General features: G+C 42.3%; 1 protein-coding gene across 1 annotated transcript in view; it reads left to right on the top strand.

Annotated features, from left to right (window-relative positions):
- WDR70 (WD repeat domain 70) overlaps window positions 1-19,301 on the top strand; it is a 197,018-nt gene that overhangs the window by 123,442 nt on the left and 54,275 nt on the right. Inside the window, exons 11-12 of the mRNA XM_070411814.1 lie at window positions 16,377-16,476; window positions 19,196-19,280. Of these exons, the coding sequence (XP_070267915.1) occupies window positions 16,377-16,476; window positions 19,196-19,280 (185 nt within the window). The remainder of the gene's footprint in view (window positions 1-16,376; window positions 16,477-19,195; window positions 19,281-19,301) is intronic.

The raw sequence follows: 19,301 nt of genomic DNA, 5'->3' as shown, positions 1-19,301 counted from the left end.
GTCTGTGGTCGCTTCAGAAAAGGTGGAAACTTGGTGGGGTCTTCCCAGCTGCAATCGATGTGATGTGTGACCATTGTGACACTACCCAGGCTGTAACCAGACACATCCTGCAAAGGCTGCCTGAACTTCGTGCACATTCTCATGAGACCTGGAAACAGAGTTGGTGCTTGTTCTTCTAGGTAGCTCATAATTTATACAAGAAAGGCAACAGCTCTGCTTTTTTGGTAACCTGTGATATTTCCGACCTTACTAAACTATGCCTCATGTTACATGAATTGAGGAACAGCTGAAATCTCTTTTAAAACCGTTGCCAGTCAGTGGAGTAAGTTGAGTGTCTTTCATTCAGTGCCGTGCCTGTGACACTCGTGAACTCATTTGGCCGCTTTCCCACGTTCACATTGTTGTACATCAGCTGTAGTAAATGTCTGAGTGTTAACTGTGTGACTTAAAACGCTAAACGTCAATACTTTTCTCATGAAAATAATTCATAGTTTCTCTTTGAGTGCCTCAGACAAGGAGACACTCAATAAATATTATTGACAGACTGAAGTTTGTGTAGAGAGGTTTCAAAAATATAAAATAGTTGTTTTTTCATGGAAACAATTCGTTTTCCATGAAGAAGCCCCCATACTAAAAACAGCTCATCAGTAATTATGTAGGATGAGCAAATGAAAATGTTTATTTTGAGAGGATGTACGAATGTACTTTCCTCCAGTGTATTTTCTTGCTTTACTTGCTTGACTAAGGTGGTGATAACGACTGCAATGTATAAAGAACCTGTGGGCTCCTTTTTAAAAGGCCATGTCTTTCAGGCATGTTGAATTTTCTTTTGTTTTTATATACATTTATGAAGCTATTCGACTGTAATTTATGAGGCTATAATTTAGAAACTTACTGTGATTAATCTCAATATTGACTTGAACTTGTTAATTTCTTTTTAAAGAATAAAATTTCCCCCCCAAAAGAATTAAATGTTCGAGAGAAAAAGAGCTCTTCTTTTAGTGATAATCTGTTGGTAGCTAGATTGTCAGAGGTCACTATAAAATAAAATGTCAACAAACATCTTTAGTACTCTACCGATTTTTTGTCATCTGGAGTTTATGTACAAAAATAGTGGTTTGAGATATTTCTTTGGCTTTAATGAAACAACATTATGAAGTTGAGCATTTGCTATTTCTTTGTAGTTTGTTATTCACAGCCTTTGAATTATAGCTAAAAATAAGCGTGCCTTCTTTTTTTTTTTTTAAATCTTTTTTTTTTTAATATATATATTTTATTGATTTTTTGCAGAGAGGAAGGGAGAGAGATAGATAGTTAGAAACATCGATGGGAGAGAAACATCGACCAGCTGCCTCCTGCACATCTCCCCCGGGGGATGTGCCCGCAACCCAGGTACATGCCCTTGACCGGAATCGAACCTGGGACCTTTCAGTCCGCAGGCCGACGTTCTATCCACTGAGCCAAACCGGTTTTGGCTAAGCGTGCCTTCTTTATGAAAGGAAGAGTAACTGGACTTTTCAAATATGAAATTTTATTTGCATATTTTATTTTTTGATAAGTTGTGGTATGCACACACACACACACACATACACACAATAGAATATTATTTAGCCATAAAAATAATGAAATCTTGCCATTTATAAGAATGTGGTTGAACTTTGAGGGCATTATGTTAAGTGAAATAAGTCAGGCAAAGAAAGACAAATACTATGTGGAATTATATATAATTTAATCCATATAAATTAGATTAAAAATGTTACAGCACATAAAAAAATGGTAATTTGGAGCAAGAATTTTCTCTGCCATTTTGTATTTTTATCTCTTCTAAATTGCACCGATCCTATTGAATTTTGCTACTTATGACCCTGTTAAATTTTACTTGTAAGACATTAACTTGCTTTTTAAAAATTATTAACATTGTTAGCGTACTCTGAATGATTTTTGAAGTAATTTTAGAAATCATTTAGAAATGACATAAGACGAAACAATGTGAATTTTAAAAATATATATATTTTTTATTGCTTAAAGTATTACAAAGAGTATTACATATGTCTCCTTTTTTTCCTCCCCTTGACATTCCCCCGGCCTTCCCTACCCCCCAGTGTCTTGTGTCCATTGATTATGCTTATATGCATGCATACAAGTCCTTCAGTTGATCTCTTACCCCCCCAACCCCCCACCCTCCCTGGCCTTCCCGCTGTAGTTTGACAGTCTGTTTGATGCTGCTCTGCCTCTGTATCTATTTTTGTTCATCACTTTATAATGGTCTTTATTATCCATAAATAAGTGAGATCATGTGGTATTTTTCTTTCATTGACTGGCTTATTTCACTTAGCATAATGCTCTCCAGTTCTATCCATGCTGTTGTAAATGGTAAGAATTCCTTCTTTTTTACAGCAGCATAGTATTCCATTGTGTAGATGTACCGCAGTTTTCTAATCCACTTATCTGCTGATGGGCACTTAGGCTGTTTCCAGATCTTAGCTATGGTGAATTGTGCTGCTATGAACATAGGGGTGCATATATCCTTTCTGATTGGTGTTTCTGGTTTCTTGGGATATATTCCTAGAAGTGGGATCACTGGGTCAAATGGGAGTTCCATTTTTAACTTTTTGAGGAAACTCCATAGTGGCTGCACCAGTCTGCATTCCCACCAGCAGTGCACGAATGTTACAATGTGAAATTTTAATGATGAACTCCCTGAAGCATATTCCTATACCCAACTTTATAAAAATCAAGTCAAATTTTTCAAAAGGCATTTAAAAAAGGGTGCTTGTGTATACACTAGAAAACTTCACGTAAAAAGGTCCCTGGTCTGAGATATGCAGGGTAATGACAGGAGACAGTCAGCTCTCTGAGTAAGGATCAGTCTGGGCAGAGGTAGAGTGAAGAATGAAAGTCTAATGACAGTACCACTCAGGTGTATCTAGAGCAAAGGGTTTTTACTGGGAGTAGTAGGAAGATGGGCCAGGAAGCTAGGTTTGGGTCAGGCAAAGGAGGATGACTATCATTGCACCTGATTTTAGACATTCACTCATGCATTTATTCATTCATTCACATACTTTCTTACCTATTTACTTACTTACCTTCTTATTTTGCAATGTCAATTCCCAAAACTTTATGCATATGGAAGTAACACAACCAATAGAAAGTTTTAGAAAGATTAACTTGGTTGAGATGAAAGAAATGAGATCTCTTCTTACCTAAAGCTATTATAAAAATGATAACTGGGATGAAGCAGAGGAGCATCATGGGGAGTGGGACTTGAGATCTTGAGCAGGTTATTAACCTTTTTGACCCTGTATGCGGTTTTTGCATGCGGACAATGGATGGAGTAAAAATACCTTTCCTATTTATCTCACTGAGTCGTTGTGAGCATGGAAAGTGATAGTACACAATAAAAGTGCTGTGTACACTGTGAAGCTTGCATGCATTTAGGCATATATTACTTTTTATATTACTACTAGAGGCCCGGTGCACGGATTCGTACACCGGTGGGGTCCCTAGGCCTGGCCTGCGCCTTCTCACAATCTGGGACCCCTTGGGGGATGTCGGACTGCTGGTTTCGGCCCACAGGCCAGGCTGAGGGACCCCACTGGTGCATGAATCTGTGCACCGGGCCTTTAGTATGCATATAAGATCTTTGGTTAAGCAAAGCTATCATTCAGAAGTGAAAGCCAGATAAAGAGCTTCACAGATAAGAAAAAGCTAGAGTTCATCACCACCAAACCAGTATTTTATGAAATGCTGAAAGGTATCCTTTAAGAAGAGGAAGAAGAAGAAAAAGGTAAAGATACAAATTATGAACAACAAATATGCATCTATCAACAAGTGAATCTAAAAATCAAGTGAATAAATAATCTGATGAACAGTATGAACTGGTGATTGTAATAGAATCAGGGACATAGAATGGGAATGGACTGACTATTCTTGGGGCGGGGGGAAGGGGTGTGAGGGTTAGTGAAGAGATTAGACAATAATCGTGCATCTATGGATGAGGACAGTGGGTGGGGAGTGAGGGCGGAGGGTGGGGTGGGAACTGGGTGGAGGGGAGTTATGGTGGGAAAAAAGAGTAACTAATGTAATAACCTGAACAATAAAGATTTAATTAAAAAAAAAAAGATCTTTGGTTAATCTCTTCCCGCCTTCCCTTTTCCGCCCCCTTCCCTCTGAGATTCATCAGTCTGTTCCATGTTTCCTTGCCTGTGCGTTGAGAGTCTACACACAGTGGTCAGTGTGCATCATAGCTAATGGTCAAATGGTCACTTAGGCTTTTATATATATACATACATATATATATATATGTGTGTATACACACACACACACACACACACACACACACACACACACTAGAGGCCCGATGCATGAAATTCGTTCAAGGGGCTTGGCCCTCGCAGCCCTGGCTAGCCCTTGCAGCCCTGGCTCCCTCGGCCGGCCCTCACAGGCCCTCGTTGCCTTGGCCGGCTCTTGCAGCCCCAGCTTCGTCGGAAGGTCGTCTGGATGGTCATTCTGCTGTTCAGTCTAATTAGCATATTAACTCTTTATTATATAGGACTAGAGGCCTGGTGCACGGGTAGGGTCCCTATACCTGGCCGGCGATCAGGGCCGATTGGAGCCTTCCTCCCCCTGGCTGCCGGCCGGGGTCTTCCTTCATTCTGTATCGCCCCTGGTGGTCAGCGCACATCATAGTGATGTGATGTTTGACCATTGTGACACATCAGGGGGGTCGAACTCCTGAGGGGACAATTTGCATATTAGCCTTTTCTTATATAGGATAGATCAGCATGTACTGGCAGCTTAGGGAGTGTAGGCCATTATACTAGTTACTAAAAGGAGGATTGGGTGTGAGAGGGATACTTGGTAAGGATCAAAGATGATGCTTAGTGACTGAAAAAAGTGTAAAGTTAGGATTGGGAGTAAAACTATATGAGTTTAATTTTAAGAATATTGATTGGAAGAGATGATAGTATATCTGAGTGGAAATGGCTAGTATCATTAGACATACAAGACTTTGCTAGAGAGAAAGTTAGAGTAGCCGAGTGAAATAAAAATTTGGGGATCATTTGCATAGTAGATAACCGAAGCTGTGTGCCTTCATGAGCTCTGGAGCAGTCAGTATGGAGAGGAAAGCAGACAGATTTAAGGGCAACACCATGCATGTGTTTTGTTCCCTCCCATACACTCCCTCACGTGCTCTGCTCCCTGTTTTGAGGAGGAAAAGAAACTGTCCTTTATAACTCTCTCCATTGGTGACTCAAAGACCATTAGTCACTGTTTATACCCCCACTCTTTTTAAAATACTGCCTTGAAACTGCAACCCTTCCTTCAACAGAACTTCCCTGAGGGCTTTCAGAACGTCAATCAACAAAATGCACTTGATTTTCACAGGGGCAAAGTGTTAAGGAGTTGACTGGCTACTTATCACTGGTTTCCAAGGGGAAAACTCTTAAAAATATCCATTAGCGTGTAATCCTCTTGAAGGCAGGGCTAGTGTTTTTGCACTGTACCTATGAGCATAGCATAACGTCACGGACCTAGAAGTCAGCCAATAAAGTTTGCTTTAGATAGATTTCTTAAGTGAGCAAAACAGGAATACCTGCTTTTTTGAAGTTAGTTAATGCTATGCTCAGAATAAGCAAAATGTTGATACTATCACTTATAGTTGTTGTGAAACCATTTTCTCTAATAAAGTGTACATTTGGAAAGGACAGAAGCCTTATTTTGTAATTGAGCTGTCAATTAAAGTTGCATTTCACTGACCTCAACTTCGACTTTTGGGGCAAAAGCACAGTTAACTCTGGGGTATAGTCCTTGGAGAAAAGGCAAAAAAAAAAATTCATCTGATTTCTGTACAGCTTCCAAGATTTTGAGCTGAATTTTTGTTTTCTGCTCTGATATCCTCGTAGTATGGCTCTCTTGCTTCCTTGCTCTAGCTCTAAGTCCAACTTGATAAAGCCTACAATTTTGCAGGTTGGTACCATTCCAGATTTATGACATACATTTTTTTCTCACCCTTCTTTTCTTTGGTAATTGCTTCCTTTTTCCTGTCCAGTTATCTGTGTCATTTCATATAATCGGGTATTTTCAAACTTATCCAGGTTCATCTTATTATCCCTCATCTCTCCTCCTTTACATGGAAAAAGAAGGGCAATGGGCTGACTTCTGTGGGACTCTTCACCTCGTGTGTACAAACGTGTCTGTGTTCATGCCCATTGGCCTCTCAGCCTCCTTCCTGCAGTCTCCAAGGAGGAGGCCTTTCTCGTCTAGTTCCTCACTAATCCCGCCACCTGTGCGCTCCATTGTGTCCTTCCTGCTTCCTCTGAGGCCTAATTCTATCAGTTGTTCCCTTTCCTGTATTTTTATCCTTTTCATCCCTATTGGCCCTAGAAAATATGCTCAAGTTTCTGCTTTTTATTTATTTGACTTAACAAAAGCCTTCTTCAACTCTTCCTTCTTTTGTTGTTCTGTTTCTTTCCAGAATAGACCATATTTTCTATGTCCACTTCACAGACTCATTGAAAGTGTCCATACCCAAGTCACTGATGCAACTTCAGCTATTCTCAGGCGTCCTCTTTCCATTACTCAGCTTCAAGCCCTCACTCGATCCCCTGGACCACTGCAGGTGTTTCTCAACTCATCTCCCTGTCTACGGTCTTCCCTTTTCCAGGCTGTCTTTCTCACTGCTGCAGAGTGATCTGTTGACATACAGATGTGATCAGATTACCCCTCTCTCCTTAAAACCCTTCAGTGGCTCAACATAGTCCATAGAGCACACATTCAAAACTCCAGGGAAGGGCATTTGAGGCCACTGATAGCTTGACCTCCTGATCTTCAGTCTTCCCTGCCACTGATCTGTTCTTAGTATCACCTATAGTTCCCAAAGCAGAGTGCTGTTTCACAATCCTGAGTTTTACATTCTGAGGCTCTCCTGGAGTTACTTTTCTTTGTATCCCTAGTAATCTCCTACTTAACCTTCAAAGACCGCAGTCAAGAATCCTCACCAGGCTTTACTGATTTCTCTTTCCTCCACTCCCAACATATCACCATTATGCTACCATGGTAGAGTTGACCATTATTTTGTGGGTTTACTATGTACCGGTAGTTTGTGGATAATGCCATTATTTATTACTAGAGGCCTGTTGCACGAAGAGATTCATGCAATAGGCCTTCCCTTCTCCTGGCTGCCGGCACTGGTTTTCCTCCGGCACCCGGGACCTAGACCTTCGCTCTGGCCTGAGCCGCCTTCTGTCCTCCGTCTTCGCAGCCCCAGCCGGAGCCACCTTCTGTCCTCCGTCTTCGCAGCCCCAACCGGAGCTGCCTTCCATCTTCCATCTTTGCGGCTCCAGCTCACCTTCAGTCTTCGTTCCACTGCTTGGAGCCTATGTTTGCAAATTAACTGCCATCTTTGTTGGCAGTTAATTTGCATATCACGCTGATTAGCCAATGGGAGGCGTAGCGGAGGTATGGTCAATTACCCTGTTTGTCTATTATTAGATAGGACTAGAAGCCCAGCACACAAAATTCGTGCACAGGTATGGTCCCTAGGCCTGGCCTGAGATCAGGGCCATCTTCCCCTGCTGCCTGCAGCCGGCCTTGTCCTCCACCACCACCCATCCCCGGTTCACCATTCGCCCTTGGGTGATCAGAGCCTGCTGGCTGGGGGAAGGAATCGAGAGGTAGGCCTTCCGCCTGCTGGCTGGACCTGCCCCCGCCATGGGTCGCCCTCTGTGTGTGGGGTGACTGGTGGGCTGGGGGCCTTGGCCTGGTGCCGCCTGCATCCCCCACCACCCACCCCCAGTTCCCTGTTCGCTATCAGGCGATCAGAGCCTGCCGGCCGGGGAAAGGGACCAAGAGGTGGTCAGTGCACCTCATAGTGATTGGTCGAGTGGTCGTTCTGCCATTAGGGTAAATTTGCATATTACCCTTTTATTATATAGGATACTGTGCATTGCAAATATATATATATTTATGTCTGCCTTCCTTTCTAGACAGATCTTTTTGAGAGTAAGAAGCCATTTTACTAGTCTGTTACTCATTTGTAATACCTAGCATGGTGCCTTGCACATAGCAAGGACTCCATAAATATTTGTAAAATGAGTGAATAAACAGTTGCACTAATTTCAGCAAATATTAAATGGTGGTGCTTCTGTGGGCTCAGTATTATATGTTTAGAGTTAGATAAGTTTTGGATTGTATGTCATTGTACTTAATGCTGGTTGACTGCAGTGTCATATAGTTTTAAGGAGACCTAAAGAGCAGGAGAGGATGTGTTTGTAGCTAGTGACTTAATGTAATAGTCTAGCTAAATATTTTAGGCCTTTCTCATATTGTCATGGTGCATTACATAAGCTCATCCATACATCTCTTCCTAATCAAATTGCACAAAACCAGAGGAAAGATTTCATGAAACTTATGATCACTTCCCTCCAGGCTTCTTATCTCCCTGTCCCCCATCTCCATGTAGCTACCAGACAGCTCTGTCTAAGATGCATATCTGATGATTTACTGTTCTGTTCATGACCTTCAACTCTTTGTTTCCATTTTCTCATATCTCAGTAGTGTTCATAGTCTCCCAGTTTCCCAAGTTTAAGATCTTGGTCTAAGTTAGACTTCTTTTGAAAGTTTGTTGTCACCAACAGAACTGGTCTCATCCCTTTTGCACCTGCAGCTGATACCACTCACTACTCTCCACTCCAAGCCGGGGCTCCAGAGGATAAACACAACAGCACATGGGCGATGTTTATGTTCAATGAGCCCATCTTCTCCAAGCATCTGCTGCACAGGCGCAGACACAGACAGTGGCTTCAGCTATTGGCTGCCAGAGGAACAGAAGGGTTGCCACAACACACTTGGCAAACAACCCCCAAACCCCCAAGAAGCGTAAACTCACATGGCTGGGAAATCAGAATTAGTGAAGGGCTGTGCCTTGTTGGTTTTGACCTTAGCTTTGTCCCCTACTTCCCTGTGTAGAGATTAGACTGTTTTCAGCGCCAGCTGGGCCATCTTTACAAGAGTACATTTGAGATTCCCTCAGCTTTGGGAGGAAAGTGCATTTGAGACCTCTCTGGTCTCCGAAGTTGCTTTGTAGTGGAGTTGGATTATGCGCCCCTTGGAAGCTCGCTTTTTGACTGACATTGATCAAGTTGGCTCCAAGGAAACCCAGCATCCTCTTTGCTCTGGCGCCATGGGGCTCGCCACCTCCTCACCCCTCCCTCACCCTCCCCTCCCTTCTCCACCACCTCTCTATCCCTCACTTGAACTGGCTGCCAGAGTTCACAGACAGCTGGGCAGAGTGGCTAAATCTGCCCAGCTGCCCGGGAAGCTTGGCGGCCAGGCTGAGGGAAGGAAGCATCGGCTCTCTTTGAAGGGCGGCTGCCAGTGAATCTCAGGCAGCTGGACTTCAAAGGGGGCCCCGCCGGGCTTTCCCTCCTGTCTAGGCAGGTCATTCCATGGCGCTGTGCTTCCGGTGTTGGCGCGGTGGCTCTCAAGTTCCTCTTCAATTGAAGAGCTGAAGTGAAAGCTGCACTTGTGCTCTTATGTGTGTGTCTTATGTGGTAGAGACAGGCTAAGATCCTAAGCCCTGTCACCCCCGACTTCAGAGGAAAGACGGGAGAAAAAAGGTGCCACCAAGCAAAGCAGCCAAGGAGATCCACACCATTGTGGGATTTCTTGGTTGCCAGTTGTAACTTGTGTTGTTTACCAAGTTTTAAGTTAATTCAGGGGCTCTTGGTGATCTTGGTAAAGGCTAATCAACCTGTGCTTGTGGACTGTTTAGCTAGTGGCCTGGAATTGGGTTGAGTCAAGGACGATGGTTTTATCTGTTGCCAGATCTCACCCACTATCCCACACTTCACTCTTACTGCACTTCTTCACCTTTCATCTCCAGACTCCATAGGAGGTGGGGGAGAGGACAGGCCTAGGCAGGAAAGAGCAAGGACGCTTTATTATTCAGGTCCAGCTTAGGTGCAAATGGGAGTCAGAGCAGAGGGAGCCTGGAGTCAGAAGAGCTGTGAGTAGGTTAGAGTGCAGGTCCTGGTGCCAGGTTGCCTGAGTTCAAATCCTGGCTCTGCCACTCACTGGCCACATGATCTGGGGCAATTAACCTTACCTTTCTGCATCTCCACGCCCTCCCTGGAAAGTGAGGATAATAATAATTCTTACCTCATAAGGCCACTGGAAGATTCAAGGGGTTAATACATACCTTGCACTTAGGATAGTATCTAGTCCATAGTATACACTCAATAAATGTTGGCTGTTATCATGTACCAGATTCCATTGACTGGGACTAGAGGGGGGGTGAAAAATGACTGGTTTGTGAAATTTACTGTCCGTGTATGCATAAAATACTGCTAGCTTCTGCCTTTGGTGGAATTTGTAATAGAACTCCCTCCCCAACCCCACCCCCCTGAAACCCCTAATGTGTAAAAAAATGTTAGGTAGTTTGAAGGAGAAAAGTCATATCATCTATCTCTCTCCTTGCACTTACAATTTATTGAGGGCCATCAAGAGGATAATCTATACAAATCCAAAACAAGCCTGGTGAAACATGGCAGTGTGTGTGTGTGTGTGTGTGTGTGTGCGTGCGCACGCGCATGCATGCATGCTCATTAAACACATGTAAAATACATATAAATATGTATATAATACACACATAAAATACATATAAATAAATAGAGATGTTTTAGTGAAGAGTAGTTTCTGAAGTTGGAATCAGGGTTTGAATTTTTGCTCTGATGGTTTACTAGTCATATTTCTTTGGGTAAATTACCTTGCTAAGACTCAGTTTTTTTATTTGTAAAACTAGAGGCCCGATGCATGAAATTTGTGCAAGAGTAGGCCTTCCTTGCCCCAGCTACCGGCACCGGCTTCCCTCTGGCACCTGGGACCCGGGCTTCCCTTGCAGAGGGAGGCCCCATCCACCCGCTGCAGCCTGCTGGTTGGTGGCCTGGGCCTCCCTCTGCGGGGTGATCATGGGGCAATGGCCAGGCCCCCGATCAATCACATCGCACCCGCCTTGGCTGGCCTGGCACCAGTGGGTGTCATAGCATGGTCCCGGATGGTTGTCCGGATGGTTGTTATGCTGTTCTTCCGTTCGGTCGATTTGCATATTATGCTTTTCTTATATAGGATGACATAATAATTACATACCTCCGGAGGCTTGTTTGAAGAATGAGATTAGAAAACATATGTTTCATTGCACTAAGGAGCAGCACGTTCAATAAATGTATCTGTTGTCACTGTCAGTATTATCACCACCACCATTAGTGACACAAGTTAAAATCATTATAGTTTATGTAACGATGGCTTTACAGATGGAGTGTTTCTTCCTCAGATTTTTGTTCTCTCTAGGTCAGCAAACTGCGGGCCAAATCCAGCCTGCCACTCTTTTTGTGAATAAAGTTTTATTGGAATACAGCCTCATCTGTTGGTTTTTATATTGCCTGTGGCTGCTTTCATGCCACAAAGGCAGAAGTGAGTTGCCTAAAATATTTACTGTTTGGCCATTTCCAGAGAAAGTGTACTGACCCTTGTTCTGAATATGTTTTTCCCCAGTTAAGGTCCAGAAAATGTTAGTTCTATCTGTGTTAGTAAGTACTATCTGGGGGGAAAAGGTTCCAGAGTCAAATAAGCTTTGGAAATGTTAAAGAAGTTGATTTATTCTGAGGCTACTATTTAAAAGACTCTGGCTTTTAATACACTAATGTGCATTGTGAATCTCGAGACAAGGCCATGGTGTACAAATAAACTCTGGTTTCCCAGACTTCCTTGGCTGCAGAACGACCCCCACCCGCCACCTACCCCTGGATACGACAGTGTTACACAAAACACCCTCTGGGAAGCCCTGCTTGGGGCTGTCTCTTAAGTCATTCCTCTTGGTGATTTAGGTGATGTCCTCATTTGGAAACCTACAGAGAGCATATGAGATTCTGTATAACCTCATCTTTTCCCCAGTAAAAAATAGACTTTCTTTAAAATCAGAACAGTAAATATGGGTATTACATGGTTTAATCAGATAATATCCCCGTCTTTAAATGATTCTATATGATGTCCAGAGATTAGAAAGGAGTATCAGAATCCAAAGTTTTATTTACTGCCTTCTTGAAATTCCAAAAGCATGGGTCTTCTGTAGGGCTTTAGCATTTCTTACATCTAAACTTTTGAAGCCTAACTGGTACATACACTGCTCTCAGCTAGGGTTTATAAGAAGAAAGATTAATGTGAAGTTACCTTGTGCCTTCACCGTAAGGGGTTTGTTTTATAGACTAAAGTAAACACCTTGAATTCCAAGTGGCAAGCACATGGGGAGCCAGGGATTCCAGAGCAGTGGCGTCATGTTCTGCCTGTGGCTCACATGTCCAGTGGCTGAGATGTCTCCTGCTGCTGCAGCGTCTAGCCGTCATCGGATAGAGCCCAAGGTAGTCACACACTGCAGTCACCTGGTCTGAGATGACCAAACAGGCATGTGATTGCAACACTGTCTAGTTATGAATGAAGACTGGCTATCTCTTTGCCAACACAGTTGAAAAAGAAATGCTAAGTCATAGCTGTTTTCTGAAATTAGTCATTACAGAGTGAACGTGGGCTAAGAGTTGAGAACCCTGCTGGCGAGTTCAGCCCTGATCATAAATAAATGCTCACTCTCCCTAGTTATCTCTGTCTCTCTTTTTGTCTCTGTCTGTCCCTCTTTGTCCCTGTCTCTGACTTGTGAGCTTCCCATTATGGCAGAGGCCAATTTTTTTTTTTTGTCATTTTGATGCCCTCTAAACCCAGCTCAAAGTTGATGCAGTAAATGTTTTATGAAAGAATGAAGGTTTTTAATATGTTTCTCCCCTTTTCCCAACTTGTACATCATTTGAAGAAAATTCCATGTTGCCTCTCTATTTATATATCTCAGTGTTGTGTGTATAATAGACCGTCAGTAAATGTGGTTGACACTGTAGATGTGAATTCCAAAAATCTGTTTATGGGGGATGATGAGTAGAATTTTCAGAAACTTTTGTCAGGTACCATTTCTTTTGTCTTTAAATTATTTCTTTAAAAAAAGAGAGAGAAGGAAGGAGGTGAGAGAAAGAGAGAAGGAAGAAAAAAGGAGAGGGAAAAACATCTTGGCTGGAACAATAATGATCTTTTTTAAAAAAGTTGGAAAACTGTCAACTTACTCTGAAATATATTGTTTCCTTGAAACATGCTCAGAAGTTCAGAGTTTCATTTGCTATATTTATTAAGTATGTTCCTATTGAAAGCACCATGGTATGTGATGCATAGCATATTACACTGCACTCAAGACTCAGATGACGTGCCTGGGAAAGAGAGAATCTGAGGCTGACCTACTTGAAAGGAAGGATCAGAAAGTGGGGAAATGAGATGAAAGAGCTTTCATCTTAGTACATTAAGAAAATCAACGGAAACGCAATTCTCCCTTCCATGTTTCCAAGCATTTTCTTCTCTCACTTCATTATTGTTTGCTGGAATCATTGTCTTATTCGGTGTCAAAGAATGTATAGAAGAAATGGCTGCAATTGGTTGGAAACAGACTAGAACTACCTGGAGACGCTGTGTGTGCCGAGCAGCCACAGCAAGGCTGAAGGAACGCTGCTAGAAGCTTTGCTCTTACAGGCAGATACAAAATGGCAAGAGAAGAGTGTAGTGATTATATGAAGAACAAGCCATGATAAAGTTGAATACATTTGAATTATAGGGTGGCAGGGCTAGTTGATGTTAGTTGTTATTTGGTAGAATGCCAAGTTAGGGGAGAGAGAGTCCACCTTCTTAAAAACCTATTAGTGCTCCTGTAGTATCATCTGACTTATAATAGGGACAAACACTAACACAATGTTTACTGTCTGTTAGGCACTATTTAGATTCTTTATTTAAAAAAAATTTTTTAATTGATTTCAGAGAGAGAGAGGGAGAGAGAGATGGAAACATCAAGGATGAGAGAGTCATTGATCGGCTGCCTCCTGCACAATTAGGGATCAAGCCCGTAACCTGGGCATATTCTCTGACTGGGAATTGAACTGTGACCTACTGGTTCATAAGTTGATGCTCAACCACTGAGCCACCGCAGCCAGGCCCACATTCTTTATATATGTTGCATTAGTTAACTTTTGCTGCATAAGAAATTACCCTAAAACTTAGTAGCTTAAAACACCAAACATTTATTATTTTTATGATTCTGTGATCAGTGGGCAGTCCTTCTGGTCTGAACTGGCTTGGCTGATTTCTCCGGGGGTCTCTATCGCGTCTGCAGTTAACTAACAGCTCAGACGGGGCTGGATAGTCTAGGATGGCCTCCCCCAATGTCTGGCTGTTGGCTGAATGTCAGCTGGTGCTACAGGGATGACTGGGCACACGACTAGTTATCTAGGAAGCTAGCTTGTGTGTTTCACAAGGTGGCTGGGTTCCAAAAGCAGCAAGAGGGCAAGTCCCAATGTATATGCCTTTATAGTAGGTGTACCAGGTAACGCGGATTTTGGAATAAAAGAAAACACAATAATTTCAAGAAGTAATGTCCATCGCTAGCTACACATTTCCCCCATCTTTAGGTAATTTGTGGATATCGTCCCAATAGAACTTTTCTTGTTTTGAGGCAAACCATTGAGAGACCCAATTTTCCACTTCCTCATACATTGGGAAGTACTCTTACTAGGCAAGAGCGGGCCACCTCTGTAAGCCATGAGTGTTGCAGGGGGTCTGCAGATCCAGCATGTTATGGGCATCTGTCCAGATATCCTCTCCTTATGTTCCAGGGTCTCCAGTTTTCCCAGCGAGAGCCCTGACCTCAGAATACCAGACCTGCCTTGCTGAGCATTCAAATGTCTCCGGAGCTCTATAAATCCACTACCAGAGCTCTCTTGTTTGTTGCTCAGCTGTGCCTGCTCTTCCACTGCAGTCCTTTGGAAGCAACTGAAGTGGCCCTTGGCTTCTCCCACTTAGTCTTTAACTGTTACTGACCCTCGTTTCTCATTATCCCTCTGCGGGATATCCATGTGACTTAGCAGTAACCAGCCAACACTATTGTCTTTGTCATTGTCCCTCCCATATCTTTTAAATGCCTAAAAATCCTGTTCTGGTTACTGAATGATAACTGAGTGGCAAGATTAGTGTAGTAGAGTTACTTTTATAAGTCTGTGTTAGAAGCGACATTGGAATTAAAAAGACTACTAACATACTTTAGTAGAGGAGCATAATGTAGTGCCGCTCACTAGTTGTGTGACTTTGGACTAGGTACTCAAGTCTCTGTGCTTTAGTAAAATGGAAATGATAATGGTAGAACCTGTGGTGTAGAGTGGTTGTGAGAATTAAATAGGCAAGATAAAAAGGGATACAGTGGCTAGGATATAATAACCATTGTGAAAGGGTTAGTTAGCTGTCATCATCTTTCACATCATCACCGACAGTAGCATCATCCTGCAGGCACATTAAAGATGGTTCAAACCTCACAGTCACGTGCAGTGTCTGTTTACTAGGCATACAGTGATATTTCGATGTAATAAATAGTATGTTCAGGTGTGATTTTTATTTATATTTACTTTCAGATAACTGTAAGAAATGGTCGCAATAACTATGTAATATGCTTTGTAAGTATAAAACGAAAAGCCAGGGACTGTGGTTTTCTTTAGTTGCTCTGAGCTTACTAAGGCAGTCTGGGAAATATCTTCTACTGAGACTTATCTCTCTCTTTTTAAAAAATATATTGTTATTTATTTCAGAGAGGAAAGGAAAGGGAGAGATAGAAACATCAATGATGAGAGAGAATCATGGATCGGCTGCCTCCTGTACGCCCCCTTCTGGGGATTGAGCCCCCAACCCAGGCATGTGCCCTGACCCAGGAATCAAACCGTTGATACTCATGGGTTGATACTCAACCACTGACCCACATGAGCCGGGTACCTTATCTCTTTTTTTTTTTTGCCTCTTATTAAAGCAATTGGATGTTTTGAAAAGCTTTTTGAAACATTTTTTCCCCCAGAATAAAGAAAACCATAATCAGGTGACATTAATATTTTACATGCAGATGGATGTATATCATTTTCTGGATGATAAAGTGAAATATATGTATTTTTAATCTTCACCCAAGGATATTTTTTCCATTGATATTTTTAGGGAGAGCGGAGGGGAGGGGAGAGGAGAGAAACATTGATGTGAGAGAGATTGGTTGCCTCCTGTTTGCATCCCTACCGGGGCAAGAGATCAAGCCTGTAACCAAGGTATGTGCCCTTGAAGAAGAATCGAACCTGAGATCTTTCAGTCCCTAGGCCAACACCGTAACCACTGGGCAAACCTGTCAGGGCTAAAGTGAAATATTCTTGCCACAAAAATATTCTCATCTGAATTCAGATGAGATGTTAACACTTTGCTTTCTTCTCTAACAGGTTCATCCTAAATTCCACTACAAACAGGCTCATGACCCGGGTACAGACACTTCTTGCGTGGCTTTTTCCTATGATGGTACTGTCCTTGCCTCTCGTGGAGGTAGGTTAAAAACTTTCTTTTTGATGTGTTTCTATATATAAAATGATCATATTTAACTCCAACAAATTTGCACTAATATTCTGGCACTTAATAAAGCTAGTTTTGGCTAATGCACCTTTGCCAGTTTGATTGTTTTCATTAAAATGCATGTTCATCCTGGCAATATTATTTTATATAAAGGTATCAAGTAAAATTTAGAAAGTATGTACTTTTGTGCCTAAGTTTTTATTTTAGCTTCAAATACCTTATGAGTGAAGCCTCCAAGGATGACTTTGCCTCTGCCTTATGGAATTTTGTAGATGGAGTTCTATATTTTTATACCATTTTATAATTCTGGGTCTGGTATTTCAAGATCTTTATTGCTGACCATTAATCTCCCCCCCCCCACCCCCACCCCCCGTTTAACCAGCACAGGTCCTTTTACTCCCAGGAATTCCATTCAGATTCCCTTTTCTTCAAAGAAGCCTACTCAATTCAATTAAAACACACACACACAAAGGTTGGATACCTGGATGTTATTTTTTAATAGTTACATAATTCTTCGTGGTCATATTGTATTCAACTACACTCATATGGTTGAATAGAGGTTGTTTCTAATTTTTTGCTAAATCTTTCTCACAAGGATAAGCTGTGCGTTGATAGACAGAAATAAGAGAATAGTGAGGGCAGCAGCTTATGAGCAAAGCATTGTGGGAAGTATAGGACATGACTGGGGACGTAGGCCCATTTGTGGGGAGAGAAAAGAAACAGCAGGGTCAGTAGGTTGGAGCCATGCTACAGATGCCCCAAAATATGACGTCGAGGAGTTAGTCTTTATTCTGTGGGCCAGATTAATCTGGCCGCACTACACGCAGTCATTCACTCACTCATTCAGCTACTATATATTGAACGACTGCTCTGAGCTAGCATTATGCTGGGTGATGGGTATACACTGTGAACATCATGCACAGGGCTCCTTCCCTGAGAGAGTTTACAGCCTGGGTTAGGGGGCGGTGGACGTGAAGAGGAGATGCGACTTGCACAGCTCTCTCCCCAGTTTAACCAGGCCAGGTCCTTTTACCCTCAGGAATTCCATTCAGAGTCCCTTTTCTTCAAAGAAGCTTTATCCATTACATCACTCACATAACTAAACTAAGTAAAAAAAATACATGTGCCTGTATTTCCTATTTATGGTATACATGGCAAAGGTGGGTCTGTATAAAATAGGTATTTTGGTCCATCTATTCTAAACTGCTACTTGAGTCCTAAGATAACTCTTAAGTAAGACTGTATACACTCTTTACTTATAAACAGTGGTTCTTACCCCAAGAGGGTTTCTGAATCCTTCGGAAGATATTTTAAATGATAAATGCTCTACTTAGAAATCCTCACATTCACTCTTGCCTTTTTAGCGTGGTATACCCAAATCTCCAAGACAGAGTGGGGAGGAAAGGGAATAAATTAGAAGGGAGCATAGTTTGAAAATTCTTTATTGCACAATTCACTTTCTTGTCAAATAGGCCAGCCTCCACCCAGTTGATAATCACTCCCTTAGAAGTGTAGGTTGGATTCCATTTCAGTCAGTCATTTTGGTGATAATTCTTACCACCCCCTTCCATCCTGTAGTAACTATTGGGTAACGAGCAGTTGTCGACACAGCATGTGTGTTGTATTCCATCATTTCCCTTCCTGGGTGTCTACAATATGGCAGATGGAAGTCTATTCACCATAGTCCCCAGGGTGTTGTATGGTGCTCCTACTAGCTGCCAGGTTAGCTAAACTGTTTAATGGATGTTTTCTTACTGATTGAAAATTATGAGGAAGAATATGTAACCTTTTTTAAAGACTGAAGCAAAAAGGCGAGTCTTGCAAAGTTCTTCCTATGCAAGCAGGTCCCAGTCCAGCCTGTTGAGGATTACCACACCTGCCTAAGTTGGGTCTCAGAGGAACGGTCGCTGTGGAGAGTGGGGATTTTTATTGAACTCTCCACTCACCTCGCTTGCACCTGATCCTGATTCCGGATTGGACCCGAGGGGTTGAGGCAGGTCTCAGCTGTGGACACTGGGGAGAAAGAACAGCAAAGACGTTACTTATATGGGTTTTGGCTTTCGTTATGGTCAGGAATTAGTTCGTAGCCCTATAGAAATATAAAAAAGCGACTCTTAAAAAGAATATTCATGATACTTTATATAGTTTGGAGTAGTTGTACTCCCCAACAAAGAAGAATGATAGCCACAGGTCCAGTTGGGCTGGAGAGGAGGTAGGCCCATGGCTCTCCCTTCATTAATGTTCATGGATAGCTTCACATACACACTTGAGGGATAAAGAATCTGATGTGAGTTGAGCTATTTTCAGTCCTGATGGTTGTTAAACTGATATCCTCTTAAGAAGTCAGGTTGTGCTCAAGTCTACCACAGGGAACTACCATCTGCTCTAAAATCACTCCTTAGAGTGGATTCTCCAGGGTTCCTTCTACCTACAGATGCTGCAGCCATCTGGAAAGGAGTTTCTAGACGGCCAATGCATTATCATATTTCTTCTACTGTTCTCGCAACTACCACTTTCAAGCTCCCCAAACAGTTAAAAAAGGAAAACATGCCCATAGGCCTCTCCTTCCTCCCTTCCTCCCCTTCTCTCCCTTACGATGGCTGTGCACTAAGTTTACAAACTCTAAGCTGGGAACAGTTCTTTTTTGTACATTTCACTCTGCCCTTTTTTCTTCTTCTTATTCCTCTATCAGGTGATGATACATTAAAATTATGGGACATCCGACAGTTTAATAAGCCACTTTTTTCAGCCTCGGGTCTTCCCACCATGTTTCCAATGTAAGTAGCATATTCTTAATA

Source organism: Myotis yumanensis, unplaced genomic scaffold (assembly GCF_028538775.1).
Source record: "Myotis yumanensis isolate MYYU_CA2020_CCGP unplaced genomic scaffold, mMyoYum1.0.hap1 SCAF_4, whole genome shotgun sequence".
Classification (NCBI taxonomy): Eukaryota; Metazoa; Chordata; class Mammalia; order Chiroptera; family Vespertilionidae; genus Myotis; species Myotis yumanensis.
The sequence above is the reverse complement of the archived record's forward strand: the minus strand, read 5'-3'. Positions and strand labels throughout refer to the sequence as shown.